The 17108-nt window shown below is 34.3% G+C and overlaps 1 protein-coding gene across 1 annotated transcript in view; it reads right to left on the reverse strand.

Annotated features, from left to right (window-relative positions):
- The window catches only part of CHD1 (chromodomain helicase DNA binding protein 1), a 70656-nt gene extending 55262 nt beyond the window's left edge, over positions 1 to 15394 (reverse strand). Inside the window, exon 1 of the mRNA XM_008578268.1 lies at positions 15220 to 15394. Coding sequence (XP_008576490.1) covers positions 15220 to 15272 — 53 coding nt within the window. The 5' untranslated portion in view covers positions 15273 to 15394. The remainder of the gene's footprint in view (positions 1 to 15219) is intronic.
- Positions 15395 to 17108: the final 1714 nt, after the last annotated feature.

Below are 17108 nucleotides of genomic sequence, written 5' to 3' on the forward strand. Positions count from 1 at the left end.
AAAAAAAAAAAAAAAAAAAAAAAAAAAAAAAAAAGAACTACACGAAACTTTTTCTTTAAGAAAACTGAAAAGATAAGTTTGAATATCAAGGAAGGGAAATTAAATGCCAATTGTATACCAATAGCTGCTTCAGAAACTGCTAGTTTCAGCATGTCTTCTTTTCCTTTCTAACAGAAATCCCAAAGTATGGTCAACAAGTATAAAAGAGTGAACAGCACAAACTCCATGCAGCTAAGTGTGGCCATGAGCTTAAAGTTCTGCCAAATGACAGACATAAGCAGAAGTGTTGAGTTGTACTTCCCAGAAGGTTGTTCAGTAGGAGCTGACTCAGCTAAGAGGTGCTCCCTTTTTTGGCCCTTCCAATTTTCCTTCAAAGTCTGCAGCTAACAGTAGGAAAAGATAGATAAAATGCTCAAAATTCACATCTGTACAGGTTCTTTTTGTATAGAGGCCAATATTCTGTCCCAATATTCCCAAGGTCATTGTAAACCAATGTTTTTAGCAACTTGATTGACGAGAAAAAATTAATATTCTGTTCAGTAAGAATGATATAAAATTGGTTTTAAAATTATTTTAAAGTTAAATTTTTAAGAATTTTAGTGCAGCTATCCTCATGGTTCGCCCCTTGTGAAATTCCATGTAACTATAATGTTACAATTCTATAGCTATTAACTGAGAGAAATGTTTCTCAAATTCTAACCCACATCTAAATCATCACCCCTCCCCAATTTTTAAATTGCACATGCCTGGGTCCGGTGCCATACCTACTAAACCCTGTGCAGAAGCCAGCACTATGACTGATTTTGAGGGTTTTAATGTCTTACTTTTGTTCTTGGGATCAAATTGCTAAAATCTTATCTCTGCCTACCTGTACAACTTAACCTAAAAAACCACTCAATCTCTATTCTGCACCCTAGCCTCACTGACTTCCTTCAGCCCTTGAATTTGCCATGCTCTTTCCTACCTCACAACCTTGGTATAAGCAGTTCTCCCTACCTAGAAAAGTTGTTAATCCCCACTGCACCCTCTTCCTTAGTATTCCCACTCCACTCCAAGCTTTTGCTAGACCTCCTCCCCTGGACCACCTAAGGCAACTGGCAGTTAACACATGTTTAACATAAGCTAACATGAGCACAAGGGGTGTTTTACTCAAGAGTATCCTTTTTTTTTGAGCATTCCATCTGACAGACTCTGAAGATGTATTTGTGAATTCAAAAACAGCTAATACTGTCTCTTCTTTGCTTTCCACTCAAAAGCACTTAAGCCTAAGTCTTCCGTACAAATTTTCTCATTCTTTTCTCCTGGTTTCTCTGCCTCTACATTTCTTCTTTCGGTTTTTTTCTTCCTAAAAGTCATCTAATTTAAAACTGCTTTGGGAAAATAATTTTAAGTAGATGTTTTGAAAAATCAGAAAATCTGGAAATGCTGTATCCTCTTCTCACAGAGTTACAATCCTCTAAACCTAAGTAACACTGGTTCCTTTGGACGATGTATATACTCTCCAATTCGCCAGTCACCTCCCCTAAACAAATGTCTTATACCTGAACAGCTGCATTCATTTATGTTATCTCCTTAATCCTTATGGCCCTTTCTCTCATTTATACTCTAACTGAATTAAACAAAATTTTAAATCATGTAACTATAGCTTACAAAATATTTTCATATTATATTCCATTTTATTCTTACAACAACAAAAAGTCCTTGAAGGCACATACAAAGAGTTTTCCTAGACCCTTTTTAGATGAGGCAACCCTTCTAGGGTCTTGGCTTTAAGGAGAAAATTATGAATATTCTTAATTCCAGCTGCAGCCAAATTCTTAGCTCCAATCCCAATCCCAGCCTCTTGCCTGTGTTCTTCCAAATATCCCCTGTGCTGCCATGTTTGTTTAGAGCTTACTGCTCTGGCTTTGGGTTTCCTTTTTCAAGTTTAGTCATGTAACTACTTTTTCCCCTTTTGTTCTATTTAATCTAGTATTTTCATGTGTTTGAGGGAAGAGAATGCTTTGGGAGTGGGGTTCACATTAGCTCAGCCCAGCATATTACAGAATGGCAACACTTCCTTTCTCTATACCCTACTCTCCACTCAAATCAGTCCTTTGAACTAAAGAAAACACTAAGACCTATCCTAGATATGTGAGAATAATGTATTCTCAAGTGAATAAACGAAGATTCTTCTATATTATATGAGGGTACTTCAAAAAGTTAGTGAAAAAACAGAATTAAAAGATAATACAGATCTTCCCATGAGCTTTCTGAAGACCCCTTATAAAGAGAAAAAAAAGTCTTCAAGTACTCTTTGCTTTTTTATCACAAGAATTGGGAACTAGTCTGCAATGGAACATAAAGAATGAACAAAATAATGAATGGCCTTCTATGAAAATGGTAGCACTGAGCAGCTGCTTTCCTTACCACTAGATCACCAATAAAAGAAACTCCCCCTGATAAATCCTGGAGTAGACATAAAATGTAAAGTAGCAGTGGAATGGATGTAGGAGTAGTGAGGGGGAATAAAAAGAACATCGCAAAACAGTAGCACTAGAAATGAAAAAAAAATTTTATGTGTATTTAAACATTATATGCAAATTAGACTGCCTATACCAAACTTTTGGATCTACAACTTCTTATTTTAATTCATTAAACTATTAATGTATACATTTATTTACTTCCTTTGTCCCTAGCACATAAAGATTTCTTCCTTATATATCACATTTCCCTACTTTTTCTATCTGATTTTTTTTTTTAACTGTTAGTTAAAACAGTTGGGAATCAAGGGGGGTAAGAGGGAGAATTCTATAAGATACACTGATAGAAGGTAAACTGATTTTCCACAAAAATACTTTAATAGAGAATTGTGTGCCTGACACAATTAAAAGAACCGTACATACACAAATAAAAGAACTGTATTTACTATTCCCAAGAATAATGCATACTGTGCTAAATCCTCACTCAATGACTCATGCCCTTCCCCATTAACTACTGCTTAAATGTTAATGCCATTGAAAAGGGCTTCTTAAGCGAAATTTTTGAGATAATTTTTTGGGGAAATTTAGGGCTAATCTGATAGTGTTTTGAAATTCAACAGGAATTATTTTCTCCTAGTTCTCTAGCCCTATCATTGTAACTGTATTTATATCTATCTGTATATTGTTTAGATGTGCTTCAGGTTTCCACCACGTAAAAATAAGAAACATATTTCAATATTACTATGAAGAAAAAAAGATTTAAAGCATACTGCTTGACATATAGTGGGAGTTCAATATTAATGGCTATCAGAACTTTCAGAAGGAGAGAACAGAACTGAAGGTACTAGAGGTAGGAAAGGGGGAGGGGGTTAGCTATTGGTTAATGGACACAAAGAATTATTACATTTTGTAATGATGAATATGCTAATTATCCTGATTTGATCATCACACATTGTACACAAGTATTGATAATCAACTCTATACCCCACAAATATGTATAATCAATTATGTTTCAATAAAATAATAATAAGGGAAAAGAATAAGTTTTCTATTTAAGATGCAGCAAATATACTATTTTCTATTTTTCCTAAGTATAGCTAAAAGGACTGTATATTATATATTAAAATAACAAACTTAAGACAACACTAAGGAACCTCTACACTGTAAAAAAAAAAAAAGAAAAAAAGAAATATTAGCTATCAGGTATAGCTAAAAGGACTGTATATTATATATTAAAATAACAAACTTAAGATAACACTAAGGAACCTCTACACTGTAAAAAAAAAAAAAGAAAAAAAGAAATATTAGCTATCAGATAAAAACCATTGATCTTTCTCCTTCATTCAAGATCAGAATCAGTATTCCAAAATTTGCTTTGAGTGTTCCTTGGACTGTCATAAGTACAAATACAAGAAATATCTATGAATAAAACCTATGTATATACTAAAATTTTCAAAAATTTTTTAATAAAAAAGAAAGATGTGATGATTACAAGTTGGTGCTATGTGGCAGACACTGGGTGCTCATTTAATCCTTTCGTTTTGCTATTATAAATAAACAAATTGAGATTCAGAGAAGTCTAAGTGAAGAAAACAAAGCTCAACAATATGACAAGTGTACAAACTACAAACACTGAAAAGAAATTCAGAAAAATGAAAGCCACTAATTCCTTAGGATGATAGGAGTCATTTATTTTAAAAGAACATTCCTTAACGTTTGTGGCAGAAAAAGCCATTACTTCATTGCCTACTTTGCCCCTCCCTACCACCCAATACAGTATCTGTTTTCTTTGTCTGCCCTCTAGTATTAGATATCCATCCCTCCAGTTTTGGGCTGGCGCATGCCCACCCAGCTAAAGATTAGATTTCCCAGTATCTCTTTCAGCTAGGTGTGACCATGTGAATAAATTTTGGCTACTGAGGTACGGCTAAAAGCAATGTGTAATTTCTACATCATAGCCTAAAAATGAAGTGGTTTGCTTTAAATCCTCCCCATTCCTATCTTCTTCCTGCTGGCTGAAAATGGCAACCACTGAATCATTAGACACCATATGTTTAAGGATAGCAAAGCTGTCCCACTAGCCAGAGAACCTGGATAACTTTGAAGGACAGAGCTCATTTACCCAAGAGTGAAAAAGAAATAATTATATTTGAGCCTCTGTGTTTTGGGGTCTCTAGTATAGAACCTTAAACTTGTTCTCTAATTAACAGACTGTACTAATGCTTGTGCAATAAACATTTTTGAAAGAATAGGTTTTGCGCATATATAATTTGAACTCACTTGCTCATCTTCTCAGCTAACAACTATTAAGCCAGAGTTTCTACTACAGATAAAATAGCATGGAAAAAAAGAAAAATTTTATGTGAAATCAAAATTTCAAGACGGATGAATTCCTCATTGAGGAACTGGAGGTTCAGGAAATGCAATTACCAGCAAGGCTTCGAGAAGGGAGTGATTTTAGAGCTCAGCATTAGTACCTTTCCGTATACTTTTCTCTTTGTCTGGAGAATACTTCCTCTCCAAAGCAGACTTCTCAAAAATATCATGTCCTTTATGTAGACATTCCCAACTTTCCCAGGCACAGGTCACTGTTCCAACTCATGTTCCCACATATGTTACTAATAATTCCTTCACAGTATTACAATTACTTTATACATGTATCTCTCTCCTAACTAGATCCTGAAATTTATTAAGTTGGGACCTTTATTTCTGTTATTTTACAGATCATTATCCACTTCTGCATGACTGGAAAAACATTTGGGAAAGTAGTAGGTAATGAGTAAACGCTAAGCATTAACAAAAAACCAAATGAATTAGTGGCCAAATGCAAGCAATGACTTCCAAAGTTTTTGGACCATGACCTACGTAGTAAACATATAATAAATACATTTTACATCACCATGCAGTATATGAGGGATCTTCAAAACTCATGGAAGAATTTGTATTATCTTTTAATTCAATTGTTACACAAACGTTTTGAAGTACCCATATATACACATAAATAAAAAAAAAAGTTTGATAAAATACAAGTAATAACCACCAAAGATTTCAGAAAATCTGGAAAATATCTTTCCATCTGTATGACTCTGAAAACCAGATAGTGCCATTGCTTCGTCAGGCACTGACCAGCAAAAACAACAGTTCCTTTCCGGTTTCTAAACTACCAATCAAAGTCAAAATTGTATTATAAAGTAAACTCTTCTTGAAGTACAATGTGATTCTCCCCTTAAAGTCTATAACTGAAGAAATGAGAATAAAACTGCTAGAAATAAATAGAAGCTAGGAAGGATAACTTTTAGCATGGCTAATTTCAAAGATGATTGTTTGGATTAGTTATGTTGAATCTGAGGTAAACTCAAATGTAAATACTCTCCAGTAAGCATTCAGGGAACAATCAGATGAGAAATAAGGGCTATGAATACATACATTTAAAAGTCATAAAATACATATAAAATTCATTACAATAACATAATATAACAATATATCAATATATTGATATAATATATCAATAACACAATAAAAACCTCTAATTCTACAATTTATAATTATAACAAGTAGGCAAAGCTTAACGATTTTTCCCTCATTAGTATTACCTATCATGATGAAGTCTAATATACAGAGAAATTGTTTAAAAATAATCAAGTGGGGGAGAATAGTGGGTAGGAGTTAAACTAGATTGGCCATGAGATGGAATATGTTGAAGCTAGATGATGTGTACATGGAGGTTCATATTGTCACTACTTTTGAATATGCTTGAAGTTATCCATAATAATGTTAGCACAAATAACATCTACACTTAAAAGCTCAATCTTAAAGAAATTGTCACTACTTTTGAATATGCTTGAAATTATCCATAATAATGTTAGCACAAATAACATCTACACTTAAAAGCTCAATCTTAAAGAAATTACCCATATTTAATTTGCTTTTTAAAAAAGGTTTTAAAATATTTATATGCTTTTAAATTACTCTAATGAATACTAGCACAAAAAATAAAGTTACCAGCACTACCTTATTTTAAACAAAATTATTTGTAATTTGGTATTTCATCACAGTCTGCATATACCCATGGGAGTATGCCACACATAAGAAAAAACTCCATCTACTGAGTCATTTGGTAAAAAAAAGTGAAATAACTAATGCAGTATACAACAAACTGTAGAATACTCCTGCACACTATGTCAATCCTTTGGTATAAAACACATGTTAAAACCAGAACATAGAAAAAGATTATTTACACTTTTAGTACCCATTTACAGCTAATTCTAATTTTTCTTTTCCTACAAATTTCTCTTTCAGATCATACCTCTTCTTTTTATTACCATATTCAGTATTTAATCACTTAGAACTGTGAAAACAGTACCATAGATGTTGCATCAAAGGACAATCATAATATACTTCAAGAACAAAAACAAGAATTCTTCTTGTTTTAGACTTCAGGGAATTTAGATTATAACGTCATTCTTCTCCAGTGGCCCCATGCCTTCACACAAATACTCTTTTTTTTTTTTTTTTTTTAAAAGATGACCGGTAAGGGGATCTTAACCCTTGACTTGGTGTTGTCAGCACCACGCTCAGCCAGCGAGCCAACCGGCCATCCCCATATGGGATCCGAACCCGGGGCCTTGGTGCTATCAGCACCACACTCTCCCGAGTGAGCCACGGGCCGGCCCCACACAAATACTCTTGATCATAGCATTCACTGTCTCTACTAATATCATTTTCCTGAGTATAAAATTTAAATTACTATGTGCTTTTTGCCAAAGCTTGTTGAAATGCCTCACCATCTTAAAAGCCACATTACCAGGACATTTTCAACACACATACAAATTTAAGATTACCAGGAAAAAAAAAAAAAAAAAAAAAAAAACAGCCTTCATTGTAATATTGGGCTTGATATGGAAGTTAACCATTTTTCTTATGATCAAACTTCTCTCTTCTACATCTCGACTAGCACAGATTTTGTACCTCTTTGCATTCATCACATCTATCTGATAATGCATTATTTATGAAGGCTTATATCTCTTTCTTGATTATAAGCTTTACAGAATAAATTTGAGTGCAATTTAACATTTATTTAATGTTGCCATTTGACTAAGTAGTCACTTCATACCACAGTGACAGATAATATATTTTCAATTATAAATAGCAATTTTATCAGTCACTCGTATCTAACAAGTTGATTCTGGTACAATAAATCCTGGGGTTTCCCCCTAAAACTAGTGGTTCCAGCTCATTCACATGGGCAATACACTCCCATGGATATCAATACAGGTAGTGTTTATTCTGCTATGTATGCTTCCTTTTTTCTCCTTTCTCCACGTGGACCTAAGTCACACAAAAATTTCAACATAACACTGAATAAACCTCAGGGTAAAGACCTGCAAAGCTAGAATGTCCAAAACATTCTCTTTATTAGAGAACTTAAACTTCTTTATTGGGGGACCAAGATCTTCCTTTCTTTCCAAACAACACCATGTCTCATCATTATTAAGATTAAAAAAGTTGAAAACCTCCAGGAAAACTTTCCAGATAGCTCATAACAACACTCCAGTAATTTACCCTCCACTTTCTTTCACCTCACTTGCAGGCCTAAAATAGCCCCATGAATTTAAATATATTCACTCAATTGATTGTGTATTTAAACTAGCTACTCCATTATTATCCCTAGATTATAATAGTCTCCTTAAAGTTAATTTAGAACTTTAAAACATGGCATGATGCTGACTGACTCCAGGTGAATAGCTTCATTTATATGCATATACATTTAATATGAACACAATTCTTATGAAAATCGTGTTAAAATGGAAATTCTGATCCAATAGATCTGGGAGGCACAGGGGTGCTTTTAGGGCAAAGGAATTATTCTGTACAGTACTGGGATAGAGAATAAATGATTCTGTGCATTTATCAAATCCTACAGAACTGTATATCATAGAATAAATGTAATATATGCACATTTAAAAAAAATCAACCACTGTGATGAAGATCCCAGGAAAGAATGCAACTGTGACAAATAAATCTAACTTTATTACAGGACAAAATCACACTGAAGGGTGTGGCAGAAAAATGAGCTAATAAGTAACCTTGGAAAACACTGTTTTGACTACAAATTACAAGGTTAAGTTTGAAAGTACACTGTACACACACTCTATATTCTAGGTGGTAAATTAGTTTCTTCTGGGAGTATGGCCTAAAAATTCTGAAACTGCTTTACATGTACACTGAGGTTGATTATATAAGTGCATGGATGGTAAATTGTGGGAGCCAAGTTTCTCACTGTTGGATATGGAAGCTAAAAAAAGAACCAGAAAGGAAAGTCAAAATGAACCTTAAAGTATAGGATTAGAGTTGGAGACAGTATGAACTCATATTTACTTTGATATGTATACAGATGAAAGATACAAAAACAACTATAAAAATGTAGATATACACAGTTTAGTATGTATACATATACTACCTCGCTCTGTCCACTTTGTCTGCTGAGAAAGCCTAGAAGCAGTGATACTTGAGTAGCAACAAGCACACCCAGCACCCAATCTTGGTTGCTAATATCATTTTCCAATAACAAAACTAGGGATCCTTGGAGAACGGCTGATTCTAGGACAAAAGGATGGGAGTGTGTAAAAGAAACACAGAAGCCAACCTGAAAAAGCTCTCAATGGCCAAGGGTAGATCAATTTAAGCAACAAAATAAGTAACTTACTGGATTATAACTCAAAGTACAAAACAGATATACATAAATCCATGCACATGTAAATAAATGAGTGAATAAGCGGAGAAAAGAATTCTTTACAGAAATTCAATTTATATACGTAGTTATTCCCCCCACCAGGAAATGGAGCTTAATTCCCACCCACTCCTCTTGAGAGTGGGCTAGACACAGTGACTTGCTTCCAAAGAATACAGTATGGAAAGGGAAAAACAGCAACTTCACAACAGAGAAACCTGGCAAATACTACCTTGACTACATGATGCAAGTTAACATAATCAGTAATGTACTGTGGATATCATGTTCCCCATATGATGTGACTAGAACACTTTATCTCTATGATATTCTTTCTAAAAACCAGTAACCACAGTTTATGCTTAGAAAAAAAAAAATCAAACAAATCCAGATTTGGGGACATTTTACAGAATACCTGGCCAGATTTCTCAAGACTGTGAAAGTCATGAAAAATAAGGAAAGACTTAGAAACTCTCACAGACTAAAGGAGACTGGGGAAGATATGACAACTAAATGCAGTGTGGTGCTCTGTATTAAATTATGGAACAGGGGCTGACCAGTTAGCTCGGTTGGTTAGAGCGTGGCCCTTAACATCAAGGTCAAGGGTTTGGTTACCTGTACCAGCCAGCTGCAAAAAAACTTAATTAATTAATTAATTAATTAATCAATTCTGGAACAGAAAGAGGACATTAATAGAAAAAAACAATGAAATCCAGGTAAAGTATGGAGTTTAGTTAATACTTAAAAAAATTTTTTTTAATGGCCATAAACTGGTTTTCTCATCTGGAAAGTGGGAATCTAACACCGTGCACAGGAGTTTTGTGAGTATGAACTATGATAATTCATGTTCTGCACAATGCCCTGTGCGCACTATGCTTCATTCCATCACAGTAAGAGCTCAATAGTTACTTGTTACTGTTGTTATTGTTTCTAGAGAAATGAAATTTACCTAGCCTCTTGCTAGCATGGCCCATGACACCATTCCTTGGAGGTTCCCAGAAAACAAAAATCATGTGTAACAACATCAATAACAAAAAATGTGGCAAGATGCTCAATGACTCCAGGTGAAGGTTTCGCATTCAAATATAAGCATATAAATTTGATATGTATAAAAATCATTTGAAAATCTTGGTAAAATGAAGACTCTGATTCTTTAGGTCTAGGGTGGGGCACAAGGTTCTAATAAGCTCCTAAGTGATGCCAATGCTGGTGGTCCAAGGACCAGAAATGGAGCTGCAACTTTTCTATACCTGTATGTTTTAACTTTTTTCATAAGAAATGTAAAAAAAGTTTTCTCCACCTCTTCACCACAAAGTAATACTCTTATTTATAAACACAGAACTGTACTATATATAAACTATCACTCATCAAGATCTTAAGTAGGCAACTACTTAAACAGAATAAAAAAGGGACAACTTCACATTAATGTTTGCTGACACATAACCTTATGCCTACATATAGAAAAGCAGTGTCTTTGAAGTTAAGTCATGTACAATTTCCTTATCCTTATCCATTAAAAGTAAATGTAAATACTCTACAGTAATCTAGGTTTACTACAATCCTAGGAAACTCTGTGAAAATTTTAACTTAGTACAGTATACTTGTTGAGTGGGTAACCTATTACTAAAGCTCCCGCTAAACAGTATATTGAGCTTTCAAAGCAAAAAGAACTGGTGCAATCTTGGAATGAGTAGCATGTACAAGATATTTGGGAAAAGAAAAACTAACAAGAAAAGATGAAGAAAGCACATACTAAACTGACAAATAGGAATTAACAAAAAATGAGATGTAAAAGAGTCATATTTTCTTCCAATTACTGACATCACAGGAAATTTTTACAACCAGTTAAGAAACTCAATGATTTCTATCCATTCTAGACTTCTGATTTCACATTTTTTCCTATCTTCCTAAAAGTGCTTCTTAGCATAAATTTGTGAAACTTGGGAATAAATTAACTTTAAAACAAAAAACTCTGAGGTATCTGCAAAGCCAAGTTCAGGAAACACCACCTTAACTGGTACTGACTTTTAAAAACTGCTTACATTGATTTAGTGAAAGAAAATACCTGATTTTGATGCTAAGAAATTTTTCTGGTGTGTGTATACAGAAAGGCAATGTTTCCCAAAATTATGTAGCATAGGAGTATTTAAGGAGACACTACAGACATATACTGAAAAATGTAACCTGTGTTCAAATTAACTTTGACTCAATGTTCCTTGAATTTAACAGATAAGTTAGACTATAGGACTTCCCAAAGCCTTTAATTTAAATAATTTTTCTAGAGGAAAATTTAATTTGGTCAACTCTATTAGTGAATTTCTGAAAAGATTTTAATTTAGCACATTTCCATTGATCATATTTCCTACTCACTGCCTACCACCATCTGAGATCTAAAGATTCTTAAGTGTAAAACAATAATTAAAATATTTTCTATAAGCCAACAAAATCTAAGTGTAATATAGAGTCCCTCTAAGTATGTATAAAATTTATACACATACATTTAAAATATATATGTTAATATTTTAAATCAAGCATTTGTTAACAACATAGTGAAATAAAGAATTCTAAGAATCAGGTCAACAGAGCTCTATTCTATTCCAGCTATAGATAAATTCTAAATGGCTAAGACCATTAAAGCACATCACCAACATATTCCTCTCTACAAGAATTATTTAACAGCATAATATACAGAGGAACTAAAGTGATTCAAATAAATTCTCAAATGTGCATGAACAAACTTACATTATCGAAAACCTAATCTACACGCAAGCACCTATGAATCATCCAAAAATGAGCAACATGTGATTATATTTCTGATTGTTAGCCATAAATGTATTCCTGGTGTAAATTATCATTCAAGGTAACTTTAAAATTAAAAAAAAAATTCTAACCAGTATTTGAAAAATTTGGTTGCAAATAACAACACAAATCCACACAGCTGGGAACTGATGCTTTGAAATCTTCCAGCACAGTCTTTAGAAAGCCTAACTTCAGTTATATAAAACTTTTCGTTGAGCTGAAAATATTGTACAGGTGCATCCTGGCCCATATTTCTTAGTAAATAAGTTTCAAAACTGTCAGTTATAGCATAGCCAATGAGACCTATTTTCCTGTGTATTTTTCTTTCTTTCAGCCACTATTTATAAAGAGCTCTCCATATAGAAAGAATTAAAAAACAAAAACAACTTTTTTTAGTAGAAAGCTAATTGTACCAACCAAAAATGCCAAATGACATCTTGCTTAATTAGGAAAAACAAAGCAAAATAAATTTTAAAATTCTAACCAATAAAAATCAAATTTTACTTAAACTATATACAATGTATATCAAATTTAAAGGCAAAGCATACTTCTCATTCCATTACTCTATATTAATATTTATAGTTATGGTCACTTTTGTTTTCTGCAAGACAATCTCTCTAAAGTTCGCTTCCTCAATCTTTTCACTAGATAGAATCTCTCTTCTTTGTACTGCCTATGATGAAAGCTTTTGGGGGAGGGAGTGGGAATTGAGTGTTAGTAACAAAGATAGCAGAGCATAGGGAAGGGATAACACAACAGCAGTAAGGAAGAAAACGAAGGCAAAAAATAAGGTCTCTCTCCTCCTGATAAACTCCAAGGCAAAAACTAGATAACTCAATAACTGCACTTCTCAAAAGCACACAAAACCTGTATAGCAGAATTAACCACTCAGAATAATTAGAGAAATACGTTTTACATTTATTTAAAATAAGTATGCATTGAAAAAGATTCTTTTAAGTAAATCTGATTTCACAAGGTTTAGTTATTTTCATCTGTGGTATCAAATTGGACTTACTATTCTTCCTTGCTTTAGATATAGTGGCAAAATATATAAAAGATTATTGGAACAGGTAAGTGGTCAGAATATACCAGCATGTGATCTCTCTGCATATCCAACTAGAGGATTTATTCTTAAGAGTCTTATATTTCCTATTTTGTGGGTAGTTTGGTTGCTGTGTTTCCTCTGGTATTTCTACCTATTAACCATTTCAGTACTCCCTAATGAATAAGACAACGTGGACAACATGACTCTTTTATTCACTCAGTAGTTAATATCCTAAGAGATCTGAATCAAAGCTGATACTCAAGCCTTCTAACTTAATTTCAACCCTGGTGATTCTAGTCAAACTCCATTGTCTGAAACTTTACTATATGTACTTTGTAATTAAGTGGTTGAATAAAACTTCAAAATCATTTTCAATGCTTCTCATTTTATAGTTGTGAAAATCATGTGAGAAATAGTGCTGAAATAGTGTGAACTCAGGTTTTACAACTCCTAGACCAATACTTGTTCAATTAAATTTTCAATGCTTCTCATTTTATAGTTGTGAAAATCATGTGAGAAATAGTTAGTGCTGAAATAGTGTGAACTCAGGTTTTACAACTCCTAGACCAATACTTGTTCAATTAAATAATGCTGCTTTCCATAGTTGCTCTTTATTTTATTCTCTACGATGTCCCTAACTGCTAAAAGTTTCCTGTTTCTTGTGCGTCACATTTCTCCATCATTGTAATTAAATATTTCAGTTACGTAGCACTTACATTCCATAAAACATGTTATTGATTATAATAAGCAAATAAATACTGAGTGCTCATATCAGAAACTATTTTAAGTTCTTTACATGTAGCACCTCACATAATGCTCAATTTTAAATAAGATAAATAACAGAGTAATCCCCACTTTGGAGGCAAAAATGAGAGCCTCAGAGGTTAAGTAATTTACCCTAATGCATGAAGCCAATAAGAGGTAGACTAGGATAAGTAACCAGGCAGTCTGACTCCAATGTCCATGTTCTAATTTCTTCATAAGTGTATATAAGTACACAGATTGTATTCTTTTCTTTTCTTTTTTTTTTGTCTTTTTCGTGACCGGTAAGGGGATCGCAACCCTTGGTGTGGTGTTGCCCACACCGTGCTCAGCCAGTGAGCGAACCGGCCATTCCTATATAGGATCCGAACCCGCGGCGGGAGCATTGCTGCGCTCCCAGCGCCGCACTCTCTCGAGTGCGCCACGGGCTCAGCCCCAGATTGTATTCTTAATGTGTAGATAACTCAAAATTGGGGGGCTACAGAAGACTTTAAAGAGTCTTTGCATTTGAAGATGTTTCTTACACATAAAAATGGCTTAATAAAGTTTATTCCCCATAAACTATATCTTGGGCAAAGACATGGACCAAGTAAGAACTCTTAATTCATTCATAGATAGTTAAAACTCCAATTTGAAAATAAAGCAGAAATGGGCCACAGCAACACTTCAACAAAATTCCAGATCAGCATTGTCTAGAACTTTTTGCAGTGATAGAAATGTTTTCTATCTCTGCCAACCAATACATCAGACACTATCTACATGTGATTATTCAGCACTTGAAATGTGTCTAATGTGACTGAGTAACTGAATTTTGACTATTTTGTAATTTAAATCTAATATAAATTTAAATAGCCACATGTAGCTAGTGGCTACTATCTTGAATATCACTAGTAGAAGACAAAAAAAGATGAGTAAAGAAATTCTTATTGCCTTTATTTGAAGATTTCACTAACAGTCAATTATTAACTCAATTTATTTTTATTTTTATTTTTTTAAAAGATGACCGGTAAGGGGATCTTAACCCTTGACTTGGTGTTGTCAGCACCACGCTCAGCCAGCGAGCAACCGGCCATCCCTATGTGGGATCCGAACCCGGGGCCCTGGTGTCATCAGCACCGCAGTCTCCCGAGTGAGCCACGGGCCGGCCCCCAATTATTAACTCAATTTAAACCTCCAAAAAGATTTAAGTAAAGCAAAACATTCTATATTTAATATCTTCTCTGTGCATCTGAATAGAAAAAAAAATAAGTAAAATCTGTATTATCAAATAAGCTTCAAATATCAGAAACTTTTTACTATTCGGATAGCTAAAAGGAATGTGAAAACTCTGCAGTTTATGGGGAAAACAAACAAACAGTCAAATAAATTTTCGATTCTCTTTACAGTAAACACTTGATACACTTGATAATAAAGTGTTTACTTACCTTGATTCTCCACTACTGTTTCTAACACTTTCTTCATCACTGTGTCCATTCATTGTAAATATCAAGAAGTTTTAAAATAAAATATAAATCTTCCCAGCTTAAAAGAGGAATATAAATACTGACTTCTTGAATATCAAAATATCACAGATGAATTTTCTTCAACATTCACAGATTTCTTGGAACCCTCTTTGATTCACCTAAAGAAAATACATCAAAGTGAGAAAATTTCCTGTAACAAGATAAATAAGCCCTGTTTAGAACTTGTATAAATCCACCTAGGCCAATTAGAGCAGATGTGGTAAGGAAGAGGTGGGGGCCTTTTACATATTTATGATCCTAGTTAGCTCAGGTGGTTAGTGTGGTGTTCTAACACCAAGGTCCAGGGTTCGGATCCCCTTCCCTGCCAGCTCCCCCCCCCAAAAAAAAAATCCAAACAAACAAACAAAAACAAATCTAGGCTCCTATCAACTACATTCCTGATTACTTAGAATTTAGCGCGCCACTGGTAATATATTTTTGAAAAAATAAATTAAAACATCCGTGGAGTGATAAACTTTTAGAGACTAATGATTACTGTCTAGCAATATTTATACAAAATACCAAAATAAAGTAGCACTATGTAACATATGCATATATATGGAACACTTCAAGAGTAGAAAAAAGTCTTATTAGACAACTTGGTCAAATGAACGAAGGGGAAAAAAGGTTACATTTGCTGAAGCCCTAATTTCTACCATAAAGAACTTCAAATACTTGAGTGAGGGAAAGTTTGAAAATGTACACAAGAAGAACAGAATACAAGGTATCATACTAATATAACCTCAGCAAACATGCATAAGGCAAAAATGTGTTCTTTTGCAGGTAAACTGATAGTGGAGTGATAAAATTTAAATAATATTTATCTAGTGTGGATGTTCAGAAATTCCACGAAAAAATTAAAAGGTAACAGAAAGAACATACACTATATCTGATTTTTTGATGAAGGGGTTTAGAGCAAAAATAATGGACCCAGACACAGCATTTCCACCTTTCAAGATTTCAGCACAACACTAGAGAGTCACCTACAAGCCATCCACGAATAAACAAAGGAGATCTCTGGCAGGGGAGGGAGAGGAAGAAGCGGGGGAAGGAGACGTCAGATCCTTCCCCAGCTAGAAAGTACCGAGACAGCCTACTGAGAGCAGAGCTGTCCTCCGATCTCAGCAAAGAGAATTCACTCCTTCGATTATTTCCATTACACACACACCACACACACACACAACCAAAAGGCTACTGCCAGCTCAATCACTGCAAACTCTACATCTGGATCGGTATTTTAATTCCAGACTACAGTCCAATAGACTCTTTGCGAGTACAGGTTATCTAGAAAACAACCATTCCACTCAACATTTATTTCTAACGTTAAATATTAATTCCAACCCTAGTCAAAGAGCTTTCCTATTAAATAGTGAAGTCTAAAAATGTAAGTACTCTAACAAACTGCCTCATTCCCGAAAGTCTTCGTTAAGAAAGTTCACTCTTCTTTTCGTTTCCTTTTCACCTTCCTTTCGCCCCTCAAAATGGCTTTCTCGGTACACTGTAACTTCCTTCCCCCACCTCATCTCCCTTATCTAAGTAAGTCCTCTTTCTTAGACCTAAGGGCTTTTCACAGCCCTAAGTTCTGAAGCTTTGAGCGCACGCAGCTCTATCCTGTCTCTCATGCGCTTCAACAATGACTCTTCCCTAAATCATTAAATATCTTCAGTACTCTTCTACTCTCCGGTTGTAACAGTTGCTTTGCTCCTGCTAAGTTTCTGAAGCGGTACGCGAAAAGGGTTTGGAAACCATCCTTCTCGCTCATCCGTCCAACTCAGCTTCGCTCTAATCAGTCTCACTCCCGGACCCCCCCC

This window comes from Galeopterus variegatus, unplaced genomic scaffold (assembly GCF_000696425.1).
Source record: "Galeopterus variegatus unplaced genomic scaffold, G_variegatus-3.0.2 Scaffold1654, whole genome shotgun sequence".
Classification (NCBI taxonomy): Eukaryota; Metazoa; Chordata; class Mammalia; order Dermoptera; family Cynocephalidae; genus Galeopterus; species Galeopterus variegatus.